Source organism: Pleurodeles waltl, chromosome 6 (genome assembly GCF_031143425.1).
Source record: "Pleurodeles waltl isolate 20211129_DDA chromosome 6, aPleWal1.hap1.20221129, whole genome shotgun sequence".
In the NCBI taxonomy this organism is placed as follows: Eukaryota; Metazoa; Chordata; class Amphibia; order Caudata; family Salamandridae; genus Pleurodeles; species Pleurodeles waltl.
The window spans coordinates 686361046-686379027 of NC_090445.1; the positions used below are offsets into that span (position 1 = coordinate 686361046).

The 17982-nt window shown below is 45.9% G+C and overlaps 1 protein-coding gene across 1 annotated transcript in view; it reads left to right on the forward strand.

Moving 5' to 3' along the window:
- Positions 1-17393, forward strand: part of NKX1-2 (NK1 homeobox 2) — a 48347-nt gene extending 30954 nt beyond the window's left edge. The window contains exon 4 of the mRNA XM_069242192.1: positions 16288-17393. Within this exon, the coding sequence (XP_069098293.1) occupies positions 16288-16934 (647 nt within the window). The 3' untranslated portion in view covers positions 16935-17393. The remainder of the gene's footprint in view (positions 1-16287) is intronic.
- Positions 17394-17982: the final 589 nt, after the last annotated feature.

Below are 17982 nucleotides of genomic sequence, written 5' to 3' on the forward strand. Positions count from 1 at the left end.
TGGGCTAGTGCCACCGTGTGAGCAGTGGGAACTTAATATATTGGCACATAAACCCGTGGGGGGGGAGGGGGGGGGGGTGTAATTCAGTTCACGGAGTGTCAGCCCTGCTGCCACGGTTGTTGTGGAAGAAGGGATGTTGTGTGCGGGGCTCTGCAGGCACCGCTGCTCTTCCACTCGTCTGGCTAGTGGGATCTAGGCGCGCGGAGCAGTGCAGAGTGAGTGCATGCCGCTCCAACATGCACAGAGGCCGGCTCGAAACCAGCGAGTTTAACCCCTGCGCACACGCCACACCTTCCCATAATCTGCAGGCCTAAACTGTGGATTTTGAATTTCTATACCCATACACTTCGACACTTCGCCTGAATACCCAAGCCCTGCCTGTGTTGACACGCCTCTTCACTACCTGTTTCACTTTCCCAGAAAACATGCCCATGCTAGAACTTTTGCCCGGCTGACCTCAGCTCCCAAAAGGCCTCGTAAAATCAGCTGTCAGTCACAGGTTGTTTTTAGCAAATGGTGTACTCCCAGCAGAACTAGCAAGTGCCAAAGAAACAAAGTGCTGCCGCTTCTGCACGGGCTCGCAGCAGGCGCCTCCTGCTGTGGGTCTTAGATGCACTTTCATGAGAAGGTGGGTGCAGCTAGAGTGATGCAAAGGCACTTTTACTTCCAGTTGTATTCTCTGTACAGTTGTGCAACTTGGCTGCAGCACTGTTTGGAAAAGGCTGACTAAAGTAGTATGAATGAAGAGGTCTGCTGCTCCCGCCGTGGATTTCTTGAAACTTCTTCGCTTTACAGTAAGAGTAGGCTTGAGGTTACACCGCCCACTAGCGTCGTAAAGCAGCAGCGCAACCAGAATGTCACAGCCATTCTCACAGTTTAGTTGGGAAGTAAGACATCGTATGCAGGGGCTTAGCTGCCAGGAGTGGGGTGTTCCCCACCCCCACCCGCCTAATAAAAGTATTGTCTGATAAATATTTGGGTACCTGTGTTTGCAGTCGGTTAAGATGGGGAGTCGGTGGAATTTCACCTGGACTTTTTACATACACACTGACAAAAATGGTAATAACCAATAGCCACCAGGTTAACCACGAACCCTGGGTTCCAAAGCAGCATAGAGCATTTCAAGGCATCGTCAGGGGTAGCAAGCGCTATGTAAATGCAAGTACAATACAATCTCAAAGTGCTACATGCTAGAGGAGAGCGGAACGGAAGGGCAGGAGACAGGCAATGGTGACGGATATTTTGTGTATAGAATGATGTTTCCCAAAACAAAGCAGGAGTCTCCAGCCATACACAGGGGACCGGTTAGCAAGGAGGAAGCAGGACAGGCAAATAGGAGTTCAGAGAGGGAAAGAGGAAGAAGGAGATGACAGGAAGTGCGAAGGAATGAGGGTCAAACAGTGTCAAAAATCATGGCCTAACTACAGTACACTGTAAGAGAGACCCAGAGTGAGCCAGGTAGCCATGCCCACAAAACCATACACAGAGCCTGACACAGAGACAACAAACACAGGTCCAATGCAACACAAAATACACCCCCCCTTAGGACACCGATACAGAGTATGAGGCGACAAACAGACAGATAGGAAGGTGGCTGGGTGGAGGTATGTATTCAGGTGCCTATCCTCCTTACTGCAGAGTCACGCTTCTTAAAACACCAAGGGCCAGATGTAGGAGGAGATTTTGTAATCGCAAAAGGTGAAAATCGCCATTTGCAACTCACAAAATAGGGATTGTGACTTGTAATTAGGAAGGGGAATCCTGAGGGCATTTCTTCCTAATTGTGACTCGCAGGGGGATGCATGATTGTTTTGTGACTGTGAATGAGGTCGCAAACAATCGCAGTTAACACCAATTTCATACTGGTGCTAACCCATTCACAAATGGGAAGGGGTCCCTAGGGTACCACTTCCCATTTGTGAATGGTAGCAAAAATGATTTTTTTTCAGAGCAGACAGTAGTCCCATGGACCACTGCCTTCTCTGAAACAATGAAAAGAAAATTTTTCATTTTTTAAATGCATTCCATTTTCTTTAAGGAAAACTGAATGCATTTCAAGATACAAAAACTGCTTTATTGAAAAAGCAGTCACATACATGGTGGTCTGCTGACCCCAGCAGGCCACCATCCCTGTAAGTGTGGCCATTCCCAAATATGTTGCAAAGTGCGACCTGCTTCATGAATATTAGAGAGGCAGGGCCCTTACGAGCCATTTGGGAATTTCAAACAGTGTGGTTAAAACTGTTGTACATATTGTTTTACGACTCGTAATTTGCAGTTCACAAACTGATCGCAAATTGTGAGTTGCAAAACAAAAGGTCATATATGTGGCCCCAAGTACGGGGTTCCCTTTGTCTGGCTTCCCACACACTCATGCACTCAGTACTACACAGGCAAACACACTGAGAATTAATGCGACACAGGCTGGTACCATTTTGTATTCCTAATAGGGTGACCAGGATTTGCAGGGACAGTACTGTTTTTTCACAAGCTGTCCAGGCAGATGTCTGGAAATTTTGCTCATTGTCTAGTTTTTAGAGAGGGTTGACTGAAAATGGTGGAATGTGGCTTTTATGTTTTCCAAAGCAGGGATATTTTAATTAAGCAATTTAATTAACAGGCATGTTGCTGACTTAAAAACATGCATTTTATTTATGTTCTTAGTGCCTCTTCTTTAATTATATGTTGATAAATCCTGTCATTCTGTGTGATCGGTTAAAGCAAAATTGTAGTCCTACTTCTATTTTTGTGAACTGTCCTGGTTTTTGGCTTTTAAATGTTGGCCACCCTCAAGCCTTGCCATAGTTTTCAGTGAGGTCTGTACGAACCTGGAGCAGGCCCTGAATGATCTGCATAGATCGGTACCCAAAAATATCCACATACTCCTGCTCATCACCCACTATGATACTTCTAGTTGCTTAAAGAGACTGAACCAGCACATCACCAGAGTTCACCATTCATTTTTAACAAGGTGTACTGTATTTCAGCCAAAGTGTCATAAAAAGAAAAAGCGAAATACTCAGAAGTGGGGAGTTCCTTCTTAGGAAGTGTGCCAGCAGTGGTGCCCAGAGCCATCTTCTACCATGACTTTCGTCTCCCTCCCCGTAATAGTGTCTTGAAAGGGAGCTGTTGTGCCTTGAATTAATTAACACATTTTCTTGTAGGATGCACACGTCAGAGCCAGCCACCTCTGGTTGCTTCTAATTCGTGACACTTAAGTGACCTAGAGATATGGAATGGAAGTGGTTTGCACAAAATGGCACAATTTGGTTGGTCATGTTGGGATGCTGGGATCGGAAGTCTGTGACTTAGTCACTGGAACAACAGAGCTCTTTCAGTGGACCTCGTACACCTTACACCTGTGTGTCTGTCCTGGGCCTGTGGCTCTGTCCAATGAACAATGCCGCCGATTACCACAATCCGCTTCATTCACCTGGAATGTTAAGGCCATTGCTTAATATTTCCTCCTGAGCCCAGGCTTCCTCCTCCGATCCGTAGTGACGTGGTAAGAGCCCAGTAAATGTGTTTGGGGGATCGAGGACAACAGTGGGCCCTGCTGGAGAAGAGTGGCAGGGAATTTAGTTATTTCACTGCCCCCCTCATAGCCTGCTGCCTGGGGTCTGTGTAGGTGCCAGGATCTAGGAATGCCCTGTAATCCAATCTCTACTCGTTCCCCATTCAATCAATGCATGATCCGTCATTGATCAATATCCCATTACTGGCCTGGGCCTATCTCCCCTGAGCAGGCCCTCGACGTAGAGCTCGGCTCTGACTGCTCCGCGTGTCCTTCGACTTAAGTCCCCACCAAGATGACATCTATCGACCCGCCACGCGCCTGGGACTCTACCAGCAGAACAAGGCGCCGGCGCGCTACTATCTGTCCCTGGGTGACGGCGATAACTGCTATTTAATTAACAGGAGAACTCCCCGTCACTCCGACTCTAATCTGTCCCTCATCATCGCTAATACCGCGAAGGTCCGTGCTTTGGCAGATGTCAGCGTCAAAGAAAGACCTGAGCACTTAATAAGCGGACACTGGAGGTCCAGGGCTGCAGTCAGACCTGTCAGTCAAGAAGGGGCGGGGCTAAGGGGTACAGTATCCCACTCCCTCCTTTCCTACAGCAAGAAGAAGTGAGATTAGGTGCTACGACAACACCTCCAAAAGAAGTAGAGATGCGAGCTCAGGGCCAGGGTACCCCAACCACACCAGGAAAAAGAAGGGAAAGATCAAGGGGCCATCACCCTTCCCTCGAGAAGCGGTGTGTGTTTATGGTTGTACCAATGATCCACGCAGGGCAGGTGAGTCGGATGGAGTGAGCTCTGAACACTTTAAAGAATAGGTGGGCCGTGAGCAAGGATCGGTCACAGGAACGGAACTGTGCGCTGGGCGAGGACAAAGGCCACAGAAGGATAGAAAAGCGGTGTCACGCAACCCACAAGGCGGATGAAATGACTTCACAGGGGAATATGACACAAGAACTGTTCCATTAGGCCCTTCTGCTCTGCAAATCAAGTCTTACTCGCTCACTGCACAGTGGGGGCCTGACACCTCTGCACAGTGATGGTAATTCCTTCTACGCCCTGGCACCGCTAATGCTCGCCTCTGGAGGGAGTGATTACAGCTCCTAAGATCTCTCTTTTTTTGTGGTCTGACATAGTCCTTTATGGTGGTGCTGAGACTAGTTCTAAGCAAAAGAGGGCAGACAAGTTCAGACCCCATTGAATCTGGAAGAGGACAGCCAAGACCAGACCCCATTGAACCTGGTACTGACTAGAGGGACCACCTGGCAAGAAAGCAAATTCTGGACAGTGAAGGTAAAAATTCAGGAAAAAGGGTCAAAATTCAGGAGAAAAATTCAGTATAAAAGGTCATTTTTATGGACACGTCTGAGGAAGTTGCACAATTATAAAATAGATGACAGAAGTCCAAGCCAAGATTGGTTTATGTTCTTTAGTTTGTTTTACACATTGGAGTGTTGAGCAAACATTCGCAAATAGCTTGAACAGATATAAAGATGAAAAATCTAGTAAACATATACACTCCAAGCAGAATCTGACAGCTAACATAAGAGGCAGGTCTCACAATTGTACCCCAGTACTGTGAATGATCGTTCCAGAAGCAGGGCTCTGTTGCTGTACATAGAGTTCACAGAAAGGAGCACTACTATAGAGTGTGAAACAGAGGGAAATGATGGTGAGAACGGAAAGAGGGCAATATACAGAGAAGGAGAGACACAAGGTAGGAACATTGAGAATGAACAGTGAGAGAAGAGGAAAGCTGATACAGGGAGATGCGGAGGGTGACAGAGAGAAGGTTGGAAAGAGAGGAAAAAAGGTAAAGGGGGCATATAAAAGGCGAGGTAGAGGGAACCAAGAGAAAGCATGTGGGGCAAGAGGCAGAGACTAATGGCTATGTAGGGAGAGGGACGGGATAGACAAAAGTGAACTGGGAGAGGAAGAGGTTGAATAGAGACTGAAGTGATATGAGGGTTCACTTTGTAACTTGCAAGTCAGACCTTACAATTCCAATTCCAATGCACCATATTTTTGAAAATCTGGTGCTGTTCTGTTTCCTTTTCAAGCAGTGCAGCGACCTCACTTAGGGCTGGAATTCCAAGGCCCTAGCGCCTCTGTGTGCCACATTGGCACAATTTTTTTAACATTAATATGGCTCAATGAGGCAAAAATCTCTGCGCCATATTTACAAAGAGGCGCTATGCATGCATTGCGCCACTTTGTGACCCCTCGCGCCACATTATGCCTGCGCCAGGCATAATGTATGCAAGGGGGGCATTCCGGCGTTAGGAGGCCCGCAAAAATGGCACAATGAAATCTACAAGATTCTGGTGATATTTTTAATGCCTGCTCAAAGCAATCAATAGGCCTCCTTGCACTTTGCTGCACTAGCATCAACATTTTTGACACTAGTGCAGCAAAGCGCCACAATAGCGTAAAAAATGTTGATGCTATTGGCCTAACGTGCACCATGGTGTCGTTAGGTGGCGGTAGGTCGCAAGAAATCTGGTGCATCAGTAATGATGCGCCAGATTCTTGTAAATCTAGGCCTTACTGTGCCGTGTTGCGTGAAATGTTAGCAAATATACCCCTCAATAATTTATCTCAGGTTTACAGACTTAAATTTTGTCTTAGAACTTTTACAGTGCTCTGCTGCCCTTTGGATAGCGTTGCACTAGTGTAAGGACATATATACATACATACAGGCAGAAAATCACAGCTTGTTTAAAAAAGGCATTTTTCAAAGGGAGAAATCCATCCAAGGTTCCAGCCTGAAGCATTTGTCCAGCAGGTTACATTGTGGCACTAGAAGATTCTGGGATTAGAGCACTTCGGTCATGTTATGTAGGCAGTTCTACTTGTGTTTTTTGTTCTCCGTTAAATGGAAATTTTGAAATAAAAATGTAAAAGAAACAATGATTACAAAACATAATAAGTCCCTTGATTCATAGACTATGACTTCCTGCCAGTCGCCCACAATCAGCTGCTGAAGTGCTTTGGCCTCAGGACCTAGGGCACCTCACAGGCTGTAGGAATGATAGCTGCGCTCCTGACAGGGCCTGATTTAGTGCTGTTGCTGGATGGTGTGACAATATTTGTTGTGCCCTGATCCCAAAAAACCTCCCTCTTCAAGGATTCAATAAGTACCTACCTCCAGTGGTGTTCCTCATCTCTACATAGACCTGGTGTTAGATCTGACATGCCTTAGGGTGGTCACCCCTAACTTTTTGCCTGCCTCCCTCCACTTTTTGGACCCTGTTTTGCTGGCTTTTAGACTCTGCACACTTTACCACTGCTAACCAGTGCTAACGTGCATATACTCTCTCCCTTTTTAAACATGGCAACTTTGGATCATACCTGATTGGACTATTTAATTTACTTATAAGTCCCTAGTAATGTGCACTATATGTGCCTAGGGCCTGTAGATTAAAGGCTACTAGTGGACCTGCAGCACTGGTTGTGCCACCCACTTAAGTAGCCCCCTTAACCTTGTCTCAGGCTTGCCATTGCAAGGCCTGTGTGTGCAGTTTCACTGCCACTTCGACTTGGCATTTAAAAGTACTTGCCAAGCCTAGAACTCCCCTTTTTCTACATATAAGTCACCCCTAATGCGTGCCCTAGGTAACCCCTAGAGCAGGGTGATGTGTAGGTAAAAGGCAGGACATGTACCTGTGTAGTTATATGTCCTGGTAGTGTAAAACTCCTAAATTAGTTTTTACACTACTGTGAGGCCTGCTCCCTTCATAGGATAATATTGGGGCTGCCCTCATACATTGTTGAAGTGGCAGCTGCTGATCTGAAAGGAGCAGGAAGGTCATATTTAGTATGGCCAGAATGGTAATACAAAATCCTGCTGACTGGTGAAGTCGGATTTAATATTACTATTCTAGAAATGCCACTTTTAGAAAGTGAGCATTTCTTTGCACTTAAATCTTTCTGTGCCTTACAATCCACGTCTGGCTGGGCTTGGTTGACAGCTCCTTGTGCATTCACTCAGACACACCCCAAACACAGGGTACTCAGCCTCACTTGCATACATCTGCATTTTGAATGGGTCTTCCTGGGCTGGGAGGGTGGAGGGCCTGCTCTCACACAAAGGACTGCCACACCCCCTACTGGGACCCTGGCAGACAGGATTGAACTGAAAGGGGACCTGGTGCACTTCTTAGCCACTCTTTGAAGTCTCCCCCGCTTCAAAGGCACATTTGGGTATAAAACAGGGCCTCTGCCCTACCTCAAGAAACACTTGCTGGAGAAGAAACCTGAACCAGAAACTACATCCTGACAAGAAGAACTGCCTGGCTGCTCAAAGGACTCACCTGTCTGCTTTCTACAAAGGACTGCTGACTTGCTGTTGGCCTGCTGCCTTGCTGAACTCTTGTCTGGCTGTGAAAGTGCTCTCCAAGGGCTTGGATAGAGCTGGCCTCCTGTTCCCTGAAGTCTCAGGACCAAAAAGACTTCTCTTTTTCACTTGGACGCTTCGTGTGCCGAAATTTTCGACGCACAGCTTGTTCCGTTGTGAGAAAAACACCGCACACCGACGCTGATCGACGCGACGCCTTCGGGACGACCGGAACTTCAACGCACGGCCTCGCAAGGACAACGTCGCCTGACCTCCAGAGGAGAAATCGACGCGATGCCTGCCGTGAGAGCGAAACTTCGACGCGCAGCCCCGCAGAATGACGCGCAGCCGGAAAACAAGCAGGAGAATCCACGCACAGACCCGGGACATCTGGTAAACCCCGCGATCCACAGAAAGAGACTGTCCGCGCGCCGGAAAACGACACACGACTTCCCCGCGTGAAAAATAACGACGCAAGTCCGTGTGTGCTGGGGAGAAATCGACGCACACACCATTTTCCCACATAGCTCTTCTTCTGTAGCCCTCTGAGGAGATTTTCCACTCCAAACCAGGTACTTTGTGCTTGAAAGAGACTTTGTTTGCTTTTTAAAGACTTAAGACACTTTATATCACTTTTCAGTGATATCTCTACAAATTCACATTGCAACTTTATTCGTTTTGACCTACAAATATCCTGAAAAATATTATATATTTTTCTAAACACTGTGTGGTGTATTTTTGTGGTGCTATATGGTGGTATTGTATGATTTATTGCACAAATACTTTACACATTGCCTTCTAAGTTAAGCCTGACTGCTCGTGCCAAGCAACCAGAGGGTGGGCACAGGCTAATTTTGGATTGTGTGTGACTTACCCTGACTAGAGTGAGGGTTCTTGCTTGGACAGAGGGTAACCTGACTGCCAACCAAAAACCCCATTTCTAACACCTGCTCTCATGTATAGTTATTTACTTTAACTGAGCTACTCAGTCCAAGGATGTAGGGTAGAGTATGGTGTATATTATGCAGACAAAATGACTTGTATAATTTTGTAAGCCAATGCATAGAGAATGTTACTTGAGACCAGGGTCGCTGGAATTATGCATTTGTGAGACTGCAGTGATTTTCATATTGTTATAGATTTGCTGCATTTGCCACATAATCCATCATCTGCTGCATATTCTGCAGATTTAACTCAAATGATTCAGAACACAGCAACACGTTTCTGTGCAGTAGAAGACACTTTACAAAGGGTGACTGGTCACCTTTGTGTTGCCTATTGCTACATTTGGATGTTAAATTGGTACTAATGGTGTGCAACCTATGCCCAGACAGTGTTAACAAGTTTAAAAATGACAAAATAATTATGTAAAAATATCACAAAATGTGCCACATTACGCAAGATAATTTGGCTTTTCTTGACTCATAATTTACTCAAGCCTGCATTATAATTTGGCTCTCCCCTAACGCATAATTCTAGTATCACTGCTTAAGTAAACAGGACCGCAAAGTGGAGGTGTCACATGTCATCCATGCTGGTAGGCATTATATGTTAAGAATGCTTAGTCTGGAGGATTACAAACAAGGGATTTGAAACATAACATAGAGATTGGAATTTTATTTTTAGCAATAAGCAAGCATTATTATCCAGAGGAATTCTCTTTAGCAACCTTAGAGTAATGATGAAAGGTTCAAACAATAATGGCTGTAAACCCATGCCATGCATTTTCCATGCTGCTATTTGATTTCGGTTCTTAGCTCATTGTGCTATATTATAATTGTATCTTATGAACTGCAATTAACAAAAGGGTCCCTGTGACATAAACAGTAAGCCACTGAGCTATGTACATAAAAACAAACAATTCATTGATCTACATGTTACACATTGTGCTTCGCTGGAGGCACACTATCCCTGTGTACTACTTTATGATGAGCCAAAACGCAGACAAGACAAAACTCAAATCTCTCAAACAGATACAGCAATCCCCAAAGTTAAAACTGCTGTTTTTATTATGGCCTATGAAATGCTGGCACTTAATCCCACGTCTGCGCTTTAATCCTGTAAGAAGTGTCAAAATGAAACTACCCCTCTCCACCTCCCCAGAGTTTGTCCCTGGTGACGTGACACCAGCCCCTGAACGAAAGCAGAATGTCATGCCCTAGGTTAGGGCAGGAGGAGGCCCAGCAAGTGCTGTAACTGCACAGCGAGGCCCATTATCACTCTGTATGTGATAATGGGCCAAACAGAATGATAATGGGCCAATAGAAGCCTGTACCAGGCGAGGGGAGGGCTGCTGCAGGCCCTTGATTTCACAGCAGGAGTGCAAGCTGTCCCCTCTAGTAAATGTTAAAGAACTCTGAGGCTTTTTTCACAGGGACAGCACAGCTCCCTGCAATGTCCACAATTACAGACAAAAGGCATCTGTGAGGGGAGCCATCATGGACAATAGACACAAATCCCAAATTATGGACGGTCCGTGAAATTTAAGGCCAGGTGATCACCCTATATCAGACTTAGCCATGCTATCGCCTCTCTATTTGGAATGGTCACAGCTAAGCTTTTATCCACTGAAAGTCTGATATTGGCTGAGCACTCTCTGATGTAATTTTGAGGATTCTATCCTATCTGTAGGGGGAGCGGGAAGCATAATCCACACAGAATTGGTTCTAGCGAGTCATGTGCGTTGCCAGACATTCTTGTAGGCGGACTATACTCTCGGACATAGCCTTTCTGCTGTGTTAATTCATTTGTAAAGTGCTCTTCATTGAAGCAGTCATTATTGCAGCCACAGTGGGGGCTATGATGGAAATAATCAATTAAGTGGCCTTTTGGCAGTATGTCCTGACGCAAGTGTAGAATGTAAAGGACACATAGGAAGATTAAACACAAAATGTGAGGGAAGACATGCTTACACATAGTCTAAATCACTGACAGTTGCTCTGGATAACGTTCTAACCCATTGTTTTTGCCCACTGTGCCCTTCTAAAAAGAGGCTTATTTTATGCAAATCAGGGCTGACCCTGATCCTCATGGGACCAATCCATACCGAACTGCCAAGCGAGGACCCCTTCAGAAGAGAAGGCAAGACAATCCAGCACAGTTTAAGCTTTGTTAAATCTCATCAATAACAGCACAAGTTCTTGGACAGAAGATCCTCCTCCTTCATCCTCACATCCTCGGCCTTTGGTAAATTATTTTTATACTTCACCCCAAAGATTGTATATAGGACTGCTGGAATATAGGGGTCCAAGCCACATCACAAAACAAGCAGTTATTATTGAGATCTGTCCAAGATCTGAGCTGGGCCTAGGGATTACGACCAGCTTTATTTCAAAATAGTTTCCAATTTCCTTTTTAGAGAGAGTAATGTGATCAACAGCCTGACTGGTTCTTTGGATCTTGGCAATCACCATGGACACGGCAATGACTACTGTTTGGTCATACCTTCACAGGGAAGCATTCTTTCCGGTGTGAATGAGGAATAAATGACGTTACCTGTAGAGTGCTAACAGCTACTCGAAAGAGTGTGCTGTCGCTACAACATGCAAACATGGAGGAGTAGATGAAAGATTTATTGGCTAAAGAGATACGTCTTGAAGGATTTGCGAAAGGCAGATTCACTTTCTAAGCACCTGAGCTGCACTTGAAGGAGATTCCATATTTTGGCTGAGCATACCATAAAAGAGGCACCACTGCATCTTATGTTTTGAAACAAGGGGTTAATATTAAATGAGCTTTAGTATACCGTATTCTTCTATTTGGATAGTGCTCCTTAATACTTTTATTCAGATAATGGAGGCCGGTAATGTGCAATGCCCGATGTTTCAGTGTGAGTGCTTTAAAGGTAATCCTTTTGCAAACGGGAAGCCAGTGCAGTATGGCAAGGAAAGGTGAAGTAGTGGTAGATTTTTGGAGGTTAAAAAGCAGATGGACTGCAGTGTTTTGGACTACCTCTAACCGACGAATCAGGTAAGCAGGCAGACCTAAGTACAACGCATTCATGTAGTCCAGTCTGGATAGAATTGTGGCTCGGACTACTGTTTTATGTGCTTCTCAAAGGAAGAGGGCGCAGGGATTTTCTCAGTGCCCCTAGGATCCATAAACAATTTCTAGCAACAGAATGATCTGGGCCTTGAACAATAGTTAGGAGTAGGTCAGTCAATGGGCAAAAGCTGGACCAGCCCGGATTAGGGCTGGGCCCTAACAGTAGAGTTTCAGTTTTGCCCGGGTTGCACTGTAGTTAATTTTCCCTGAGCCAGCCTAAGACTGCTCTCATACAGTCAGAGAACGTCTCCTTACTTATGTCCGAGTTACCTTCGTAAGAAAATACTAACTTGTATCTTCGGCATAAGAGATGATAGCGATGCTGAAAGATTCCACCAGGGCTGCAAGTGGGGACATGTAAACATTGAATACTGTTGGGCTCAGTGTGGAGCCCTGGAGAACTGCACATTTAAGTGGTTTAACCTCGGAGAAATGTGGCTTGTCCGAACGGATTTGTCTCTCGCCGTCAGGAAAGAGGTCAGCCATTTTTAAGGCCATTCCCCTGGCTCCGATGTTAGACAGGCAGTGCTTTAAATGGGCCGGTACTCCCCGGTACTGAGAACCGGCACTTTTTTATTTTGAGAGGGAGAGTACCGGCATATCTCAAGAAAAACGTAATACTTTTAATTGGAGAGTACCGGCACTTCTCAGAAACAAGCAGGTACTCTGGTACAGAGTACCTGCACTTCTAGTTTTCCATTTAAAGCACTGTAGACAGGCGGTGTAAAAGGATATCATGGGAGACAGTACTGAATGAGGGCAGATTATGGCCATTGCCCAGAGACACTTAGGGCCTGATTTATGAAAGGTTTGCGTCGCCTTAGCGTCATTTTTTGACGCAAAAGCGGCGTAAACTTACAAAATATAATTATATTTTGTAAGTTTACGCCGCTTTTGCATAAAAAAATGATGCATAGGCGGCACTAACTTTTCATAAATCAGGCCCTTAAAGTGTCAGAAATTTCTAGCAGGACCGTTTCGAGGCTGTGGCTGGATGCTATAAAAACTGAGTTGTTTTATTACCACTGATTATAATTTTTTTTAGCAGCTGTAGGGAGAAGGGAAAAGGGTCTAAAATTAGACAATGTCTTGCTGTCCACAGTGGGCTTCTTCAGTAAAGGGATAGCACTAGTTTTTTCCATATCAGAAGGATCAAGCCTGTGTGAAGGGAGGTGTTGAACAATTTGCATATACTGGGCCTATAACATCTGCAATTTGTCGCAAAATTAGGTGTTAAGTGTAGGAGGCTGGCCTGGCTTGTAGTGGGTACCGGAGGTACTTACACCTTGTGCCAGGTCCAGTTATCCCTTATTAGTGTAGAAGAGGTGTTTCTAGCAGCTTAGACTGATAAAAGGTAGCTATGGCAAAGCAGCTTAGGCTGAACTAGGAGACATGTAAAGCTCCTACTATACCACTGGTGTCATATGCACAATATCATAAGAAAACACAATACACAGATATACTAAAAATAAAGGTACTTTATTTTTATGACAATATGCCAAAAGTATCTCAGTGAGTACCCTCAGTATGAGGATAAGTTATATACACAAGATATATGTAGACAAACCAAACTTAGGTAAGTAATAGCAAGAAAAGTAATGCAAACAGTGTAGAATTACAATAGATTGCAATAGGAGCACATAGGTATAGGGGCAACACAAACCATATACTCCAAAAGTGGAATGCCAACCACGAATGGACCCCAAACCTATGTGAGCTTGTAGAGGGTCACTGGGACTGTAAGAAAACAGTGAGGATTAGAAAAATAGCCCACCCCAAGACCCTGAAAGGTAGGTGTAAAGTGCACCTACTACCCCCAGAGAGCACAGAAGTCGTGATAGGGGGATTCTGCAGGAAGAACAAACACCAGCAATGCAACAACAGTGGATTTCCGAACCTGAGTACCTGTAAGACAAGGGGACCAAGTCCAATAGTCACGACATTGTTGAGAGTGGGCAGGAGCCCAGGAAATGCCAGCTGAGGGTGCAAGGAAGCTACCACCTGTTGGAAGAAGCTTGGAGTTCTGCAAGAAAGAAGAGGACTAGGAACTTCTCCTTTAGAGGATGTATATCCCACACCGTGATGAAGCTTGCAGAGGTGTTCCCACACAGAAAGACCGCAAACAAGCCTTGCTAGCTGCAATGGTTGCGGTAGATGTTTTTGGGTGCTGCTGTGGCCCACGAGAGACCAGGATATCGCCACTTGGAGGAGGAGACAGAGGGGGCACCCAGCAACTCAGGGAGCCCTCACAGAAGCAGGCAGCACCTGCAGAAGTACCTGAACAGGTACTTGGAAGGAAAGTGAACCGGAGTCTACCCGAAGTCACAAAAGGGAGTCCCACGACGCCGGAGGACAACTCAGAAAGTTGTGCACTACAGGAAGGAGTGTGGGGGACACAGGCATGGCTGTGCATGAAGGAAATCCTGGAAGAGTGCACAGGAGCCAGAGCAGCTGCAAATCACGCAGTACCCAGCAATGCAGTCTAGCGTGGGGAGGCAAAGACTTACCTCCACCAAACTTGGACTGAAGAGTCACTGGGCTGTGGGAGTCACTTGGACAGAGTTGCTGAGTTCCAGGGACCACGCTCGTCGTGCTGAGAGGGGACCCGGAGGACCAGTGATGCAGTCTTTTGGTGCCTGCGGTTGCAGGGGGAAGATTCCGTCGACCCACGGGAGATTTCTTCAGAGCTCCTGGTGCAGGGAGGAGGCAGGCTACCCCCAGAGCATGCACCATCTGTAAACAGTCAAGAAAGCCGGCAGGATGAGGCGATACAAGGTTGCTAGTAGTCTTCTTGCTACTTTGTTGCAGTTTTGCAGGCGTCCTGAGCAGTCAGCGGTCGATGCTTTGGTAGAAGGTGAAGAGGGAGATGCAGAGGAACTCTGGTGAGCTCTTGCATTCGTTATCTAAAGAATTCCCCAAAGCAGAGACCCTAAATAGCCAGAAAAGGAGGTTTGGCTACCAAGGAAGGAGGATTGGCTACCAAGAGAGGTAAGAGCCTATCAGAAGGAGCCTCTGACGTCACCTGCTGGCACTGGCCACTCAGAGCAGTCCAGTGTGCCACAAACACCTCTGTTTCCAAGATGGCAGAGGTCTGGGACACACTGGAGGAGCTCTGGGCACCTCCCCTGGGAGGTGCAGGTCAGGGGAGTGGTCACTCCCCTTTCCTTTGTCCAGTTTCGTGCCAGAGCAGGGCTGGGGGATCCCAAAACCGGTGTAGACTGGCTTATGCAGAGATGGGCACCATCTGTGCCCATCAAAGCATTTCCAGAGGCTGGGGGAGGCTACTCCTTCCCAGCCCTGACACCTATTTCCAAAGGGAGAGGGTGTTACACCCTCTCTCAGAGGAAATCCTTTGTTTTGCCTTCCTGGGCCAGGACTGCCTGGACCCCAGGAGGGCAGAAACCCGTCTAAGGGGTTGGCAGCAGCTGCAGTGGAGACCCCGGAAAGGCAGTTTGGCAGTACCCAGGTACTATGCTAGAGACCCGGGGGATCATGGAATTGTCCCCCCAATGCCAGAATGGTATTGGGGTGACAATTCCACGATCTTAGACATGTTACATGGCCATGTTCGGAGTTACCATTGTAACGCTGTACATAGGTAGTGACCTATGTACAGTGCACACGTGTAATGGTGTCCCCGCACTCACAAAGTCCGGGGAATTTGCTAGGGTGCCCACACACTAAGTAACTTTGCACCCAACCTTCACCAGGTGAAGGTTAGACATATGGGTGACTTATAAGTTACTTATGTGCAGTGGTAAATGGCTGTGAAATAACGTGGACGTTGTTTCACGCAGGCTGCAGTGGCAGGCCTGTGTAAGAATTGTCAGAGTTCCTTATGGGTGGCAAAAGAAATGCTGCAGCCCATAGGGATCTCCTGGAACCCCAATACCCTGGGTACCTCAGTACCATATACTAGGGAATTATATGGGTTTACCAGTATGCCAATGTGAATTGGTAAATTTAGTCACTAGCCTGTTAGTGACAAATTTGGAAAGCAGAGAGAGCATAACCACTGAGGTTCTGGTTAGCAAAGCCTCAGTGAGACAGTTAGGCTTCACACAATGAACACATACATGGCACATACTTATGAGCACTGGGGCCCTGCCTGGCAGGGTCCCAGTGACACATAGACTAAAACAAAATATATTTAGTGTAAATATGGGGGTAACATGCCAGGCAAGATGGTACTTTCCTACATTAAGGATTAAATACATTTGAAAGTAGTGCAAAATGAGATGGGCGATGTGAAGCCTTTCTATATAACCGAGTAACAAAGAAAGTCAATATAATCAGAGACCCCTCCAGTTACTTTTGCCCCTCTCTTCCTAAGGTCCCTTCACTGAATTCGTTTTCTTTAATAGATGCTGTTTTTCTCTTGACAGGTGCAGCCTGCATTGGAGATGTCAAGGTGTCATTCCTTGGGACCTCATTGAGCTGTGAGGAGACTCACCATGTGTCGGAGGAGGGAAGGACCCCTCAGCAGGGCCTATGGGATGATGTGAGCCCTCAGGACGAAGATGTGGGAGGAGAGGAGGCTGATGAGCAGGATCAGGGCCCGCAGAAGCCCAGGCATCGCACAGCCCTAGCAAGTGTCAAGCCCCGGCGGGCGCGCACTGCTTTCAGCTATGAACAGCTGCTGGCCTTGGAGAGCAAGTTCCGCAGCGGCCGCTATCTTTCAGTCTGTGAACGCCTAAATTTGGCCTTGGCTCTCGGCCTCACAGAGACACAGGTCAAGATCTGGTTCCAGAATCGCAGGACCAAGTGGAAGAAGCAACACCCGGGCACAGAAAGCAATGTATCAAACTCCAGCCCTCAGCTTTCTTCTGAGAGCAGTGACAGTCCGAGCCCTCCAGGGACTGCCTATGGTTCTCCGCACATACACTTTCAGACATTTCCCACCTACTCGTCAGGTTGCAACAGTGTCCTTTTCCCACCTAGAGCCTCTGTCCCGCTCATACATGCGAGGGGCGCCTTGCACACCTTTTTCAGCCCTGGGTCCCTGACACCATTTTACAGCAGTCATTGGTAGCGCCCAGAAATGAGCAGCTTCGGGTGAGACTTCAACATCCGGGCCACAGCATCCGGCAAACAACATAAGAACCAATGTGCTGTCATCTGTCCTGTGTGTTTACAAATGGAGGAAACACAATAAAAAAGGTGAAGTGTTGTTGGAGAAATAATGCAGGAAGGATGTGAAGTCACAAAGTCAATGCAAGAGAGGAGGTGCTCTCACAAGAATAAAGCTAGAGGAATTTATGCCATAGACAATGCAAAATAGAATGTGCTGGCACAAACATTCAAGACGTAGGATTTCAAAGAAAGTGAAGAAAAAGACAATGTAAACAAAATCTAATATATGAAAGGAAGTGATGTCACAAACAAGGTGCAATAACAAAAACAATGGAAACCCTGTTACAAGAGAACCAGGGTAATAAATTCTAACAAAGAAACAGCGATTCTACTTAAGAATACCAAATGATAATAAGCCACTGATATGTATTATATAAGTGCAATGGCCAAATGAGACAAAAAATAGAATACCTGTCTATGGCGATCAATGAAATCAATCAAGGAAGCATTGCGTGCAAAAACCTGTATGTTCATCATGATGCATATATAATGTGTTCAGTGTCCAATGTGAACAAAGGAACAAAATAATAATGTAAACAGTACATAGAATGAATACATATGTTTCCATGAAACCAAAAACGACCACACAGAAAGAATTTATAAGTAACTACAATTGGCCCTTGTATCAGTGAAATGGACCAATAGGTTGGTTCGTTTTTATGTGTCAGCATATTTATTAATTGGAAACATATTTATGCATTTTATGTCTGTTCATATGATTACTGTTTGTTTTGTTCCTTTGTTCACATGGGAACTTGAGCACATTGTATATGCATTATGGTAAATATATTGTTTTTTTCACGCAATGCTTCCTTGATTGCTTTCATTGATCATGTTGGACAGGTATTCTATTTTTTGTATCCTTTGGCCATTGTGCTCATATAATACACATCAGCGGCTTATTATCATTTGGTATTCTTAAGGAGAACCGCTGTTTCTTTGTTAGT